This window comes from Achroia grisella, unplaced genomic scaffold (assembly GCF_030625045.1).
Source record: "Achroia grisella isolate CSIRO2021 unplaced genomic scaffold, CSIRO_AGI_Agris_v1 utg848, whole genome shotgun sequence".
Taxonomy (NCBI): Eukaryota; Metazoa; Arthropoda; class Insecta; order Lepidoptera; family Pyralidae; genus Achroia; species Achroia grisella.
Genome location: NW_026713041.1, coordinates 1,049,541 through 1,067,127, shown reverse-complemented (window position 1 = coordinate 1,067,127; position 17,587 = coordinate 1,049,541). Strand labels below are relative to the sequence as shown.

General features: G+C 31.8%; 2 protein-coding genes across 2 annotated transcripts in view; both read right to left on the bottom strand.

Annotated features, from left to right (window-relative positions):
* The window catches only part of LOC131852361 (dynein axonemal heavy chain 10), an 83,630-nt gene extending 81,042 nt beyond the window's left edge, over window positions 1-2,588 (bottom strand). Inside the window, exons 1-6 of the mRNA XM_059203031.1 lie at window positions 2,288-2,588; window positions 1,526-1,681; window positions 1,333-1,356; window positions 1,043-1,174; window positions 573-628; window positions 7-237 (exon numbers count right to left, since the gene is read on the bottom strand). Coding sequence (XP_059059014.1) covers window positions 7-237; window positions 573-628; window positions 1,043-1,174; window positions 1,333-1,356; window positions 1,526-1,681; window positions 2,288-2,588 — 900 coding nt within the window. The remainder of the gene's footprint in view (window positions 1-6; window positions 238-572; window positions 629-1,042; window positions 1,175-1,332; window positions 1,357-1,525; window positions 1,682-2,287) is intronic.
* A 1,757-nt stretch (window positions 2,589-4,345) lies between these two features.
* On the bottom strand, window positions 4,346-8,284 carry LOC131852397 (uncharacterized; the record flags this gene model as incomplete). Its single annotated transcript, XM_059203072.1, has 2 exons — window positions 4,346-7,904; window positions 8,095-8,284. Coding segments are annotated over 2 exons (3,648 nt in total), but the record flags the coding sequence as incomplete, so codon positions are not given.
* Window positions 8,285-17,587: the final 9,303 nt, after the last annotated feature.

Here is a 17,587-nt window from a genome sequence, read left to right as displayed (position 1 = left end):
ATTTACCTCACGTAGTTGAAGTCCCAAACTTGTCAGAACTTTTCCAGAAGTAGAACCAACTAATATATACTGAGACATGGTTAGCATCGTCAGTCTGTCTGTTTCAGCCAGAGGGATGCCTTGAGGCGTTTGCCGCACAAAGTACAGATAGCGACGATTGCGTTGGATCACTTGGGGGGTAAATGCCCCAAATATTGGAATTAGCTTCGGGTATTTGATTATACGTGGTACTGATCTCTGAAAATTGGATTTTATTACTTCCATAATAAAATTGATGTTAATTTAATAAAAATAATATATAAAAATGCAAAATTAAAAGAAAGAATAATGCATAAATATTTATACAAATATTGCAAAGAAAAAGAGCGAATTTATGTTACGGGGAAAGTATACCAGAAACCACTATACCAATTTGAGAAATTCTTTGAAAAATTCGTTAGAAAATGTAAAACGACAAAGCTATGATGTCAATCAGGCGAAGCCGGGGACAAGTACTAGTAACTCATAATATTATCTTTAAAAAAATGAAAAGTCTACCTACATTATGAAATTGGACAATATCACTAACTTACAATAACAGTGTAATACTCCAATGTTCCGTCCACTTTTGGGTCTAGATCTTCCGGTGCTGAAATTTTAAAGGTGAACAAAAATCACAAAGAGATCACGTTAAAAATAATAAAATAATCTTGAATAATGAATGTTTAAACATAATAAATAACGTCGTTTTGCCCGGAAAAGCGCAACCTACTGGTTTCCAACCTTCCTCCAATCGTGTTTTCAAAACTTTTAGGTACCCATTGAAATACTATATACATACAAAATAATTATATATGAATGAGATAACATTAATTATGAAGTATTGAATGGTTATTTATGAAAATTCATGATCTAAAATAAAATTGTCATTTAGGGATTAGTCAACAGCCTTAAATTTAAAAAATGCAGTGGACATATGGCCACTTGCCAAAATGTACATTGCTTTTTTAATACATTGTGATGACAGGAATCAGCATTACAATAATGAAAAGTGAATACTTACGAGGTGGAAATGAATAGATATCTTTAGATGGTTTATCTTCCTCGACCTGGGTATCTCTGTCCGTTTGGTACTCGTCTTCACTGTCAGGCATGTCGCCTACTGCCCCGGCTGCTGTCTCTATGTCTCCATGTTCTATTATACAGGAGAAACATTAAAAAATTCTAAATAGGTCTTTACTCTATGGCTACTGGTTGCATTTATATGAAAATTTATAAATGGAATAAAGTCTATTTAGGGTTTTTATATATATAGGATTGGATCTGAATATTGATATAGATAAAAAATGATACCTTCATCTGCATCCGGATCAATATCTGTAATCAATATAATAATATTTATTATATTTAATAATACATTATCTATATTAAGTTCTAATACATAGAACACTGTACTTGTTTCCAACTATTAAATTATGATGAATTTCTCTATGAATCTCTATTTTGAATACCTACATGAAAAAATAATATACAATTTGTGCTTTACCTTTAGTGCCTTTCATGCCTTTTGCTCCCTTTGTGCCTTTCGCGCCTTTCTTGCCACCATCAGCTTTAGACGGATTTTCTGGTTCAGGTTCTTTATCTTTCTTACCCTTCTTCTTTTTTTGCGATACTGGAGGTGGTGGTGGTGGAGGTATGATTCCTGAAATGCGTCTTTAAGATGTTAACAGTAGTTGTATAATATACCTACATTATATTTTTTATTGTCATGATAGGATAACTTGATGGATATACATATTATATAGTATTGATGACCGATAAATTGTAACTAATACCTGTATAAAATATATGAATTAGAAGAGAGTTCAATTATAATTAATAATAATGATGAATGCTCTTATAAATGATATGTATTTGATTTCACAAATGTAAACATGTTCAGGGCTGCAATTCCAGCAGGGATGATTAGAAAAATTATACAGTGAAGTGTAAATACTTTAGCATTATTTAGTACTTTATCATAGTGACAATATTAATATACAAGTACTGAATATCAGTTAACATTTACTTAAATAGAGATAGTGTGACAAGGTTCAAAAGTGTTTATACATTATTGAAGGTGACCATACTTAGTATACAACATTATTTATATGGAGGGTCACAGACAAAAATACTAACAGTATTGAGGATTAGAGGCTCCATTGCTAGTGATGCATCATGTTAAGTTGATGTGCACTACTAGTCCAGGTGGGAGCACCATACCATTATCATACATAAAAAAATTGTTTATATCAAAATACAAACTTACTCCACTCAGTAAACTCCTTGTCTTCATGAATAAGTTTATCAACTATAATTTTCTGCAGATACAAGGTTCTTTTATCTAATGACAGCTCATTTGGTTTTAATGGCACAGTCAAGAATGAAACCAGCATTTTCCTGTTTTCCCCTTCCATCATGTTGTAGAATAGTTCATCATCATCCATGCCAATGTAGCTAAGTATACGTTCCTTGAGCCACAGCACTCGGGGGTCCTTATGTAAGTCAATATCTGGTGCAATATCTTCATAGGATGGCTCCACACCCAATAGCATGTTATTGTCTGACATTTTTGCTATATTATTATGTAAGTAACAGGTTTAGCTGTTGGGTAAATTCGGAAATATTAATACCTAGAGGGTAGTGTTGTATATACAATGTGTGTGTACCTGTAAGTATTATACATAAGTAGATATAGATAGAGGTGGCTGCATCCGCCTAACTAACAAGTTAATAAATCAGTGCGTAATAGACTGTCTCTATGTTTGCTTGTTTGCCCCGTATATATAATATATATATTATGGTATGGCCCCATATTATATTATGGTGTACCAAAACGGATGTACTCAAGAATCCATACCACTTTTACAAAAAAAACAAAGTTCTACAAATTATGAATTAATCATAATGTATTGTGCAGTAAGTTTTAAAAATTATATTCATATTTATACTTTATTTCTTTGAGATAGTTGTTCATGAATAATCTCTGGAGGACTATCACATGATTACATGCTCTCTGCTTGGCTTGTTTTGGTTTGCTTCCCTTTACACCTATCTTATGTACTTAGGTATATCTAGAATCTAAAACCTGTATATATAATACATGAAAGGAGAAATTATATGGGTTATAAATATAAAGAGAACACATAAAAGGAAAGTAACATTTTATTATGCAAGTAACACCTTGCATAATGAAAGCATCATAAAGGATTCACCAAGTTTCCATGGTAACTGGTTCTATTAGGCAGGCCGGTAGATATCTTTTTAGTCACAGCTTAACATTGTTTAATAAAAAGTGTATTCAATATTAAACAAAGTTTAAAGGCAAAACACTACTTTATTCAAGTATTCGGAACTCATGCTAAAGAAAGATTTTATGACAGGTTTTATTCATGTGAATAATTTCCCCCTCGGGAAAATTCTAAAAATATGTATCTTTCTTAATGTGGCATGGCAAACAAGTTGATGGTCTATCTGAAGGACCATTACCATAGTAATAGTCGCCTATGTCATGAAACGGCGTCATTGGTATGGTGCCACGCACGGTACCCCTCGCATTGGTATCCCAGCTGATCCTGTAATTTCGTTGCTATATTTCAGAGCTAACCAAGCTGCTTGTTTACTGTAATAAATGGAGGTCTCTAAAACTGATAAACTTTTCTTTAGTAGTTAAGTATAAAAATCATTGTTTTTATGACTGTTACTTATTGTAACAACACAATGAAAGTTGCACGATTTTATACTGTCTTACGGTAAGTTTATCTACTGAATGTTTTTTATGAATATTAAATTTTATGATACTACAATAATATATTGTAATAATATACTACAATAATACGGATTCTGTACATATATACAACTACTATATATATATGTAAATATTTAAAAATACATGAAATTTTTCTACTTACATATTCAAGATATTTTGTACTGTATTACACCTTTTCTTTATATTGTACATACACCTTTTGTAATATTATTATACTCCACTATCCTTTTACAGTTCTCTAGGATATATTACGTATCGATATAATAAAATAAAACAATCATTTGGAAAATAAACAAAGTTAACTGCTGTCATGGTTACAAGTTGACAACTATTTGAATTTGGCGCTTTGATGTGTATTGCCATAATTATCAATATGAAAATTGGACCACACGAGTCTGTTTTTTTAAAATTGAGTTATTTATTGACTAAATAATAAAAATTATGACTAGTTTTAAGCAATTTACAATTTTTCGGTGCATGGCCCAGTTAGGAAAGTGTAAAAAAATAACGTGTATTTTCTTAAAATCATATATTTCAGAGTAAAAATGAAGCTACAAACCATCTAGTTACTAATTATTTACATTATTAATATATCTAACAACACGCATAATGCAAATATTACATTAAATTCTTGACTTATTACCTGTATGTTTCATTAATTAGACCACAAATGGACGCTCAGGTATTATTTTAGAATAACCATTATTATCATCGAGTTCTAATCTCGAATTTACATTTTGTTTTTGTACTAAATTCCCTATAGTTGACTGAGGTGCAGAATATGAAGATGGCCCGGCATATAGACTGTTAATATTATTATATTCACTTTTGATTTGGTTGTCAGAGGATGTATGATCGACTGTATAATTTATATCACTAGCTATAATATTTTGTTTTGTATCTAAGTTAATAATTTGGCCTGATTTGGTTCTAGGGTTATCAAATTCGTTAATTTGAATAGCATTTGTATTTTTTTGTTGCTGCTTAACGTTTTCTAATTGATATCCTATAGAAGGAATGAACTGAAAAGTTATTCGATTAGGTATATTTGTGACTTGCCGGCTTGCCTCCAGAGGAGTCGATTGGATGGCAAAAGGATTAGTTTGGCCATTACCGTTACTTGCTTTACTATACACGATATAAGTTTGATCTTTCTCATAATTTACTGATTTATTATCTTCCAATGGATGAGGAATAGTACCTACAATTTTGTCCTGAATCTGTGCAGATATTGTATTATCAGCACCAAGATACTTGTTAATAGTTTCTTGAATATTATCTGCCTCATTAGGTGACGGTAATTGTAATCTAGCTGGCACAGGTTTTGAATTAACTGTTTCAATTTCTGTACTAGTTGTCCGGATATTATTATTTAAATTTGAGATTGGTAATTGAGTATTACTGGACTGTATAAAATTTCCTGAATTTTGGCTAAAGCTTTGTCTATTGTATATTTGTTCAGTTACATCTGGTACTGGTAGCTGATACAATTGTCCACTGTATATCTGATTTTGATTAGGTACAGTTGATTGATAATTTGCATTTAAGTTATTTTGTCCATTTTCATATTGCGTCAAGAACAAATTTTGATTAGATAATTGAGGAGTTGATGTAGTTAAAGGCAAAAAGTCATTCGGATTCTTTTGTTGATTTTGTATAACCTGTTCTGTCAATTCCCTGTATTGATAGCCTGTATTTGAAGTAGACTGTGGTGTAGATATAATTTTTGCATTTTTTAAATTGTTATAGTTATTTCCAGAATAATGTGATGATGTAAGTTGAGATATACTATTCGTGATTTGCGACAGTTGCTCATTGTTAACATTTTGGAACTGTGTTTCCATAGGTGTAGGTAACTTGTTCTGCTGCACGAGATTATTATATTCCTTTGCTATATTGATGGAGTCAGCCAAAAGTGAGAATACCAGTGCCTGTGAATTAGAAATACTCGAGTTTTTATTTTCAATCAGTTTACCAATAGGAATAAAATTTGTGCCACTGCTTTTAGCTAGAGGATTATTTGTTAATACTAAATAATTACTACTTCCGGTATTTAATATTTCTAACCTATCAAAGTTACTTTCATTGCGTCTTTTGAATAAATAAGAGGCCACTTTTTCTGGTATTGATATTTTTAAAGAAACTGTTCTTTCAATTGTGTTTGCTGAAAATGGAGGTTCTTTTAAAAATGGTAGGCTAGAAAATTCATTATTATTCTGATTAATATCATAAGATTCTTCGGGAGGTTCTAAATCTACTGAAGGACTTAGAATAAGTCTCGAACTAGATGGCGCAATAGTTGGAATCTGTCCAGTAAAATTTTCAACACTTTCAAAGCTTTCTACTGGTGGAAGATAACTTTCTTCAGGGTCATCAAACTTTGTAATATCTTGTTTATATTGGCCATATTGCCCTGAAGGTGCAGTACTTAAAAATTTACTCGTATCTTTTACTATATCATTTACTGTTATATCTAATTTTTCCTTTGTTAATATATCTGTGAATGTTAGGTTGTTATTATTAGTATCTATCGTAGTTACCGTAGTAGGAACTGTATATGTAGGTGCTGGTAAAGTAGCCGGTGCCACTCGCAATTGTCCACTTTGGTAGTTATTGGATTGTTGTATGGAATTAGGGCTAAGATATTGACGAGCTAGAACTATAGCGTTAGGGGATTCGTTTTCTGTGGGCGGTAAATACAATTTTGCAATTGGTTTAAAAGTGGTAGGAACTAAATAAAGGCGGGAGGCTTTAGTTGGTAATGGAGATGTTTGTTTTAAAATTTGATTAGTAGTGACAGTAGGAAGAGGATATGTTGCTAGTTCTCTATTGTTTGTAACTTTCTGTTTAGCAGCAATTGTTGGTCTGCTGTAAACATATGGCTGTTCAGTATCTGCGACTATTTTAGCCTGTGAATATGTTGTTAAAGGTTTGCTATATACATAAGGTGTAGTAGGATCTGTTAGTTTCTCAGTAGGGGCTCGTGTAGGTCTGTCGTACGTGTAAGGAGCTGAGCTAGACTGTATCAATTTAGCAGCTTTTGGTTTAGGTTTAACAATCCATGTTTTAACAGTTACTCGAGATTTAGGTTTTCCTGGTTTTGGTTCGTTTACTAGTCTACTAAATGTTAGTGTTCTTGTTATTATAGTAGGAGGAACGTTATCACTTTTGGTACTTACCAAATTTTGCTTTATTTCTGAGTTTCTAGTGATTTCATTAGAAAATCCTGGAGTAGGTGTATTGTATGTGTAAGGTGCATTATTTTGATTTGAAGCATATTGCTGTTGTTTCCCACTATTGAAATGAGTTAATCTGTAATCATTGTCATATTGTGAATTCTGTTGATTAAGTTGTCCTCTTTGACCATTTACTTCATTTGGTATTGTTATAGAAGGGTTTATATTAATATTTGGTTTATGGCCATATTGTGTATTTACCGCATTATTTCTTTGAATTGTTCGTGTTATTTGTGAATAATTATTATTGTTTGCTTTGCTGTTGTAAGCATAATCATTGCTGGCAATTATATTTTTAGGCTGTTGCTTTTGGAATTGATTATTTTGCGTTTCGTACTCTTTTTGTCTTTGAAACACTTCTACTCCTCCTTGAAGTGTGTTTTGTACATCATTAAAAGAAGCTGGTAAATACAATGATTGGGGTGTTGACGCAGAAAATAAAATATCATTACTGTTACCATTTTGAATCGGACTTTGTAATTCTTGGGCTGGAAGATAAATATTTTTAGGGATTCGATCAGTGTTAGCTAATAACGCTGCGTTCGGGTATATTTGACCGTAAGGAGGATTATAGTTTTGCATAACAATAAGATTGCTCTTCATTATTGTTTTATCATAAGGACTCCTCATAGGATGGGTAAGCATTTTTTTAATGTCTTTCATTAATTGTGGTCCCAATCTTAAATTGCCGAACTTCTCATTATTATTGTTAAAGAGCTCCTTTGACTTTGCACAGTTGACGTTCATCCACCAGTCACAAACGAATACAGCTTGATTGAATAGTGTTCCATTAGGGCAAAGAAAGGACTGGAAACCGTAAGTAGAGCCTATAGTGCAGATCCTGAATACTTGACAATTTGTTTCCAAATCGGCGTAATATCCTGAAAGTTAAAAGGAATATGATTTAAGTTAAATAAAATTTCTTTGTAAAAATTCTGTAATATACTTATTTACTATAAATGTATATTATACCATATTATTCATTATATATTCTACTTGAACACGCTAGACTTGTATGTGATTGCATTGTTTGATTTGATTACATATTATAAGGGAGATAAATTTATTTACCTGGTGCTTTGCCAGCACATGAGAAGGAAGTTTTGGGAATAGCACCGAGAGTGGGGTAGTCTGAACCAGGTTCACCTGGCACTGCTAGTTTTATGTCCCAACCATGACCATTGTGGTCGTGATATTGTCGTCCTCTACCATTCTGGCCTCCAACCCAAGAGAAGCTGAGGACCACTAGAAATAATAAATAAATTAGGTAATATAATTGAAGATATTAAATAGTACCTTATAATGGCGAACTAAGGTGAGTTAGTAAACATATATTTTTTATAATTACACTCATCATCTAAGAGAAAATATGCTTTTTTTGAGTATAATCCTCAAGATAGAAAACCTTAGTAGATGATTCCGCTGTAAAATAAATGTACTACCCGTACTACCCTAGCTGCGTCAAATTCGTTTGCGTCACTGGAGTATCATATAGTGCATATACGACGAAAAAATGTAATTCAAACGTTTTTATGCAGTAAATCTCACATTTATAATTAATATGATCAAAATTAAAATAATCAAAATTGGTTTTACAACACGAATATATTTTGTCCCACAAATTATTTCCCTTAACTAAGAAATGGCAAAATGTTCAGAATATTTTATTCTTGCAATGTAAGAAGGTCCAAACTACCACTAAAATTAATATTTTACAAATATTTTGTTGGCCAGATTTTTTCTAGAATATAATTTCCAGTACTTAATATAATAATGTGTACCTACATGACAGTTTCCTACGTAATTTCTGCAGTTGTGTTGCAAACTAAATAACATGGAGACAGTTCTCATAGAGTTTTTGTAGGCCGCAGTAATCAAACGGCAAAAAGACGATCAATGTGCTGTTTGGATAGTTAGGTCTCACGCACGAGTACCTACGTACGTAGAAAACATTGACAACTTAATTCTACAGTTTGGCACAAACATAGGAATTAATGTCGTATATATACCTACATTTTAATTTGTTTTCTGTAAACAGATTAATCTATATACAATTTCAATAACAGAAAGTAGTATATATATATTGTATATATGTAATTTATATAATCAATGTTAGGGCACCATCAAGTATTTCTGTACTTCCCTGTTCCCTGTAGAATGCCGCATTAACTTCGGCTTTTGACCCATAATTTATTGGTCAATAAAGTTTTAATTTAAAAAATAAAGTACCTATATATTTCTTTACATGAGGTCTTACGTTTCCGCAAGACTTCTGTAAAGAATTTGGTTCTCAAGTGGTAATTGTCGATGTATTATAATTTAAATGTGTACGAAATGTATTAATTTAGTACTTATTACAGCTCTATCTCCATGAATAAATTAATATATTATTTCACTCTTCAACCGAACAAAACTGAACAAAGTATGCTGTTTGGCCTACCTACACTGTGATCAGTACTTTTCACGCAAAAACTACTGAACGGATTTTAATGAAACTTTACAGTTATATAGCTTATACATCAGAATGAAACCGGGGGCACAGCTAGTACAATATATATTCCTATTAATAAAACAGCATATTAGATACGTAGTACCTGTCTACTGGAAAAGTTTTGTGTGAGTTTTGATGGATAGCCATGGCTCGAGAGGGTATATTCCCAAATCGAATATTGAATACGTGCTCGGCAAGTCCAGTTTGATTGGCTTGTTTTGTGTAGCGATATAATCAAACAAAACCATTGGGACGCATACATACCAGATAGTTGATTATTTTAGTTTTGTGGAGCGGTCATTATGTACATACCTATATGTAAAATGATTTTAAATATCTACCTATATTATTACCTAATTCGTTTATACCATTGATTTTACAAAATAATGACAATACATTTAATCTTAGAAATAAATGTGTAAGGAGAATATTTGAGAGAATAATGAAGTAGACGATATATGAAAATCGAATGTCGATATTCGATTACGAACACGTATTCGGTTAGTTTAGTATGATTAAGTTCGATTCGATCAGATAAAAGCATTAGGACGATCGACACCGGACACTTAATCAGATTATTCTATATGACAGTTTCCGTATTTCTTCATCTACATATTGAACTGCCTATTTTAGATACGTTAACTTTTAAAATGTATGTATTAGATAAGTTTAAAATAGAGGTTTCAAAAGTAATGTCAACAACGTTTTGTATAGGAACAAATTTGTAACGAGAATATTTGCAGAATTTATACAATGAAACTGGACGATATATTGCGAAGGAATAAAATCGAATGTCAACATTCTATTACGAACACGTATTCGGTTAGTTCAGTTTGATTAGATTGGATTCAATCAAACAAAACCATTGGGACACATTGATATCGGACACTTGATTATACTAGTTTTTATGGGACAATCTCCGTATTGCTTTGTGTAGATACGTAAAATTTGAATTATATTATAATAGATTATTCACTTTTTTATTTACTACTAAAAAGTAAAGTGGACGATAAGTATAGAGCGAAAATATTCGTTGTAATCGTATTATTAAGTTATGTAGCAATAGACTTATTTAATTTGAATTATTTTTAAATGATTTTAAAAAAATACTATTTATGAGATAATTCGCAAAATTATTCAATTGTGCCTGTGTATGATACGATGGAGGTTACGTGTAAACCCCCGTAGAAATGAAAATGGGCTCTACGGATTATATTGAGGAACTTATAAATAAAGAGTCTGAAAATGATTACATGAGTCGACCTAACACCAGAAGTAACCAGTATATAGTTTGCATTCTAAGCTGTTTCGGTAGAAGGCCGAGATAAGTAGTGAAATTACAGAATATGGGGGTGCAACATCTTGCTTTCCGTAATGGCATCGCATAAGTCATTTTTATTCACGGACGTTATCATTAAAAACGTAGTGCCTTTGGTGCTGTTCATGTACGTAGGAGACGGTTACCACATACCATCAAGTGGGTCGGCAACTTGTTTGCATTTTAGTTACAAAAAAAAAAGCAATATCCTCGTATATAATCGTATATTCATAAGCAATAGATGTAGGTCGATTTGAACATATGCATGAAGAATGCTATATAAAAATGTCATAATGAGAATAAGCAATACCAAAGGCGAAGAAACCTACTTGGAAATCTATAGATAATGAAATAAATAATAGTAAATGGATTAAGTCGTCATGATCGCACGATAATTAACTATCTATATGAAATTGTACAAGCAACAGTCTCAGGAACAAGGGTGCATTGATGCAATGATTTATGAAAGTATATGAAGAAGTAGGTAAATGAATTTATGTAGTGATGGAAACTAAATATTATTTTAATTATAAATTTAACTACCTACTACATAAATGGAAATTAAGAACATTTACTAACAAAAATAAAGTATTAAATTTAAAAATTTATCAAGTTTTTGAGAAAACTATAAAACTAAAATGATATACATACACATAAAATTCCTCGTAACTTTGTTTATCTGTAGTTTTATGAACTTTCATTTTCTATGGCTGTTTGCAATGTTATAAAAATTTATGGTACCTATTAACATTTTAGTAATGTGTGTGTAACAATCAATTATAAATATTCTAACGATACTTAGTCGAAACTTAATCCATTCATATTATTTGTAATTACTTCAGTTATAAGTAATGTTAAGTTACGATAACTCTATTAACAGTAGTAGAGATTTTTAGTTTCTATGTATTTTACAGAAACGTAAATAAATAACTAGTATTTGCCAATAACTGTAGAAATTATTTTTATATACGGTTATATCATATTAAACTTTTATAGGTATTCGTAAAAAACTATTTTAAAATAAATATCTAGATAGTGGTAAATTTTTGATTGAAAAATTCAATGGACGTGTGGTTTAGAAAAAAGTAAAGCACAAATATCGTCGATATGCTATTGGCACGACATCTACCTACAAATCCTACAAACCTGATTAAATCGGGTACCCTTTCCAGCATCACTCGATTACAGTATACCAATACTGTAGTATTTATTCAATCATATGATAGCACTGACCATCTAATATTGTTTGCATTGACAGTGTCTGAAGATCAACCACAGTCTAAGTATGTAACTACGATCGCTCTAAAGATAGTGATCCAATAATAAGTACATAAATATTTTGTTGCTTATATGTATATATATTCCATGCATAATAATTACATATACATATATATATATTTATATTATTGTGCATGAAATTTAAATTACTATTTATTCATTTGATGGTATGCTCCTTATGTAGTCCACAAACACTCCCAATATCAGATAATTATGATGTCTCATATAGTCGCTGTACCCAGTAATATCTCAACCATAATTCATCCATCAAATCTGAAACACAGTATGCAAGCAAGCTAATTATCGGCATAATTAACTACATAGCAACTAATAAACAGATTTGAACTATAATAATATGATAGCTCTGTGTCCCTGATGTATCTCATCTAGGTACCTAATGCATATAGTTAGAGCATATAAATGGGCAAATCCCGAGAATGAATGGCGACATATATCCATACTATGTATATAAAATTTCGAATGTGCAATTTGGCTGTCGATTTTCGCGATTAAATAACCTTAATGCAATTTGACATGGTACTAGATTGTATCACGAGGACTGACATAGGGTATCTTTTATTTCAGAAATAATTTGGAAGGGGTTGAATTCGGTAATAAATCTTGCGCATAAAGTTACCCAGTATTAGTGCTTTTATTAAATAAATTTAAAGTAATACTATGACAGTAATGAGAAAGTAGGTACTCCATCAGAGTAAGAGGCATTGTCGCTGTCGGGGTTGTAGGGATGAGCCTAGTGACGTCCGTTAATTATGATAATAATAATCATCTTTATTAGTCTCAAATAATGAACTATTACATTTTCTGCTTATAATAAAATTAATATTAATCGAGATAAAACAATCGCAGCGCAATGGAGGCAGTGAGGTCACCATCTCTGTTATTCTCTTATAGCCCTAAATTAATACATTAAAAAAAACTACGAGGACGATAGAATTTAAGTTAAAAACTGTAATAAAAACTTCTACAGTAACAAAATTTAATAAAAAACTAATAATTACTCAGCATAATCGTACATAAGTTATATTAAGTACATCATAAGTCGCGGATACGCGCGTACACATATTTTCACCAACACAAATTAGTAGATATCAGCGTTTCGAAAAGTTAAATTGAAATCGTTTTAGGTGTACTTTAGATACTACAACTTTGGGGCATCTACATGTCGCAGCAAGTTTGCTGCGACATGTAGATGCCCCAAACTACAAGACGATGAGGATCGCTTACACAGAATACTTTTTATTATCTAATTACTATTAACTACTACTAATTTTTATTGTCTAAAAATATGACTAAATCGTATAACTTACAAATAATAAAAAAGCTCCACATTTCAAATGTCCATTTAATTCCCACTGCAGTTGTTTAAACTTTCTAATTATCACGAATGGCACACTGTAAACAAATTCCTTTGTCACATAAATTTAAAAGTTACGCACAAATTATGAAATTACCGGCAAGCATTGTGAGCGAGCGCAAGTGACAGTAAGAATGGCGGGCTTCTATGGCGTGCGTATATTATGTTTTGGTTATGACATTCTTGCCCTACCACATGCTGAACCCCTTACTAACCAACCATATCAAATCAATAGACTCAACGAAAAATTCCATTTATAGGTTACCTATTGTTCTTTGGATGGCCGTGGTGGTTTAGCAGTTTAGCACACTGCTTACTTTCTGGTAGAGGGTTCGATTCCACGCACAGTACCTACAAGCATTTGTATTCAAGAGTACGATTTGACGCACGTTTGTATATTATTATAGGTCTTGGTGTTTTCTATGTAGGTATATATTTTTTAATGAATAATAAGCAAATGTAGCACGCGCCTGCGCTAACAGTTTACGTTGGCGCAGAGGCTGCAGTGGAGGATAATAGAATGAGCATGAGGTGAAGTCTACCCATCGTAATAAATTTACCAGAAATTTATCTTGATGGTTTAACAGGGGGAACCGCGTGAAGATCAACAAGACATGGTACCCTCCTAGCAATGTTGTTAGTCCACATTAGAAACAACACCCTTCCGCATATTACTTATGTATGTATAAAAAATATTAATATCACTTGTCTAGTAACAATAACACAAGCTCTGCGTAGCTTAAGACTAGATAGATAGCTTGATCTGTCTACTTACCGCATCTAAGAATACGGATAGCATTTTCTAAGGACTACAGGTACAGTCGGCACGAATTAGAAGTAAGCAACGTATACTGTATATATACGTTGCTTATTTATATAAATGATCCTGCATGGAAATGAATCTTAGCCTCTTATTTTAGACGCCAAGGCATGTAAGTTATGGGTAAGGTTGTAGGGTAAATGAGGCAATGAAATTACCCGATAAGAGACATTTACCTTAGTCCTTTGGAATGGTAAGTGGTACAACGGTCGTCACATAATGACGTGATGTCCATAGTACTGGTCATGTAACCGACGGTTACTACTTACCATCAGGGGACATCAAATTATTTTTTTATTCCATTTATGTAAAGGAAAATAAATTATCTAAGAAAATAGGCTTTTAAAACTAATTTAGTTCATCAACATGATACTTCATAATGCTAATATATATGTAAATATCCTCTTGGGCACTTTGTGATATTTTCCCACATTTATTTATTAAGAAGATATATAAATTAGCCGAGGTGCTAATTTATATATCTTCTTAAATTTACAAATGCGATTGTAGATCATTGTAATAATACACATTATTGCGTAGGGTAAATACAGATTCGCATTTAGGCCGTTGCTATTACTAATAATCACTTAGTTACCTACTTATTACTGTGTCGATGGGTTCATTATTCCATCAGCATCTAGAAAAAACACCTCACGGAACAGACACAAGTCTGTATGGGGAGAGTGCAAAATGATTATAGTTGTTAATATTATTCAGTGTAATAAGTGTTGTAAAAACAATTTGACTTTGATTGTCATGAGAACATGGAGTAAAAAGCCATCTCATTGTCTTATCATCTGTTTACTTACAATTTAGACATAATTAGATTAGTTGGACGTAATAGCGTCGAATGTTGTGCAATATTGCACATTAATCCTGGAAAATAGGTTAATAAAAAATAATTATTAATTACTGCAATCAATATTATTTATGGATAAAATATAAAATTTTTAAAACTGCCTCCTCCTCGAGTTCTTCTTTATAAAGTATTTATATTTATCTATTTATGTTTATAAATTAGTAACTACATTTCTATATACTGATGATCTGGACTCTATGAAGTTACTGTAAATGCCCATTTCTCAAATTTTTCATGAATTATATTCCATCCGTACTCTGTACCAAGTAATAAATAGTACGAATCCAAAACGTATATGACCGTGTTATGAGCACTTAACTGGGAAACCACGTTATAAAGGTGAACTAACTTTATACCAGACGTAGCCTTTGTTAACTTTAACCTGCCTAGAACGACTAATAATGTATAGGTAGATTCGCATAATGTAGAAAAAATTAAAAAATATGGTAAAAATGAGCAACAATATAAGTCTCAATATGTCTGAAAATTAGTCATAATATTTTTATAGACGATTGGGAAATATATAGATAAAAAGAACTGTACTACAAGGGTACTATCAGAGACTATAATGTCCTAAATCGAATTTGAATATCTTCAAGGAACATAAATTACGCTTAATTTAAAAAGTAGATAGGTACCTATAGTAGATTTTCGATAAAATATATAGATAAATTTTTGAATAAATTTTATACTTTATATTTGTTATCGACTACTAGTATTGGAATCTTATATATCTGTAACCACAATGTTGCTGGGAGGGATTGGCTTCGAATGGCTTCTATAGATGAATCCAATTCATTAGATAATAAATGGAATGAGATCTTTGTGTTTATTGTTGCACAACTATGTAGCATTGTCGAGCGGAAAATGATAATGCAGGTTCGCAAAAAAAAGTCAAGTGTGTATTGTATAGAATGCTTAGATTCTTTGTTAGTAGCTGCCTACTTAGTTTATTATTTTAAGTCACTACTGTAGATGTCCTAAATAAGGACTGTTGCGTTTACTCTACCATGATACTACTGATATATCTCCTCGGCGAATTGACGTCACTAGATACGTATAGTTACCTAGTTACTAGTATGTAATAGTATACATTAGTATGTTTTATTTATGTTTTTATTAATGTTTAGTATGTTTTATTATTGTTCTACTGTAATTGTTACTAGTGTAATATATACATTTTTCATATAAATTACGATTTTTAAATATAAGACTACAATATGTATACGTTTTGATAAAACATTAAGTTTTTAACTATTTAGGTTCTCCGAGTATTTTTACTGTTGTATTCAATTACCTCCTAGAACTTAACTATTTATTTGTAAATGTCTAATTATTTGCTTAATTACCTAGGCAAGCCAAAATTATTACTATAATCTAATTATGGGATAAATTAATCAGTCGAGAATATTTCTACCCGTTTTTAAAAAGAAATTAAAGTGACTGAACTGAGTGACAAAGTTCAATTTTAGTTTCTTACTTGCATTAAAATCATAGGTTGTTTTTCAGAACTATTCTAATACTGTTGGCCACAGCTGGTCTTTACAGCTTCTCCGAATGATAAAGCACGAGCAGATGAAACTCCAAACCCGCGGAATGACGTCTGGAGCGACTGAAGGCCAATTCTTCAAATGCCTGACGAATACGACTTTAGTCTGAGGGCTACAGCACTAGGTGTTTGAACCTTGGTGGAGGCCGTCGTAATTTCGATTCCCAATTGAATTGGATGGGGAATCGATCGGAGGGGAAATTAATACGTGCAGTAGGTGCACATACGAGTAGGATCATTTATAGAACTTCTATCTTCTGTGGTATCCCAGCTCGGTCAGTATACGTCGCGCTGTCAATCTACTTCGTTTGATATAAACAGTACATTAGGTCCTTGATGTATATATTTTTAAATAGTTAAACGTAAAATGAAAACTGGATTGACGGATCCCTAAAATTGCACAGTTGCATACAACAACAAAGATCAAATGTATTGCGTTCGGATACAAGCACAACAGTGTGATAATTAGAATGTGTCAAACTTTCTTGTGATATTTAACTATGTAAAATAGTTTCATAGATAACTATTAGACAGGCGCCGTGTGAACTTGCCTATTTATCCCAAATCGATGGATAATATTCAACAATAAATTTACTTAGTTGCGTGAGAAATCTATAGGTGGGTATGTATGTGAGGTTCGGAAATCTATTATTGTATTAGGTGTGCTTTGGTTGCTTATGATAAGTGTAAAAATCAAGTACAATGGAGTGGTTATAATATTTGTGAGCAATAGTCGGCTTATCTCTAAAATTGATCTAGCGCTGATTAAATAGGAATTATTGGTAATATTGAGTACAAGAGAATTATTAGTAATACAATTAGTTACTAATCTCACGTGACTATAGGACCAGATCGAGCAAAATATTACGACATT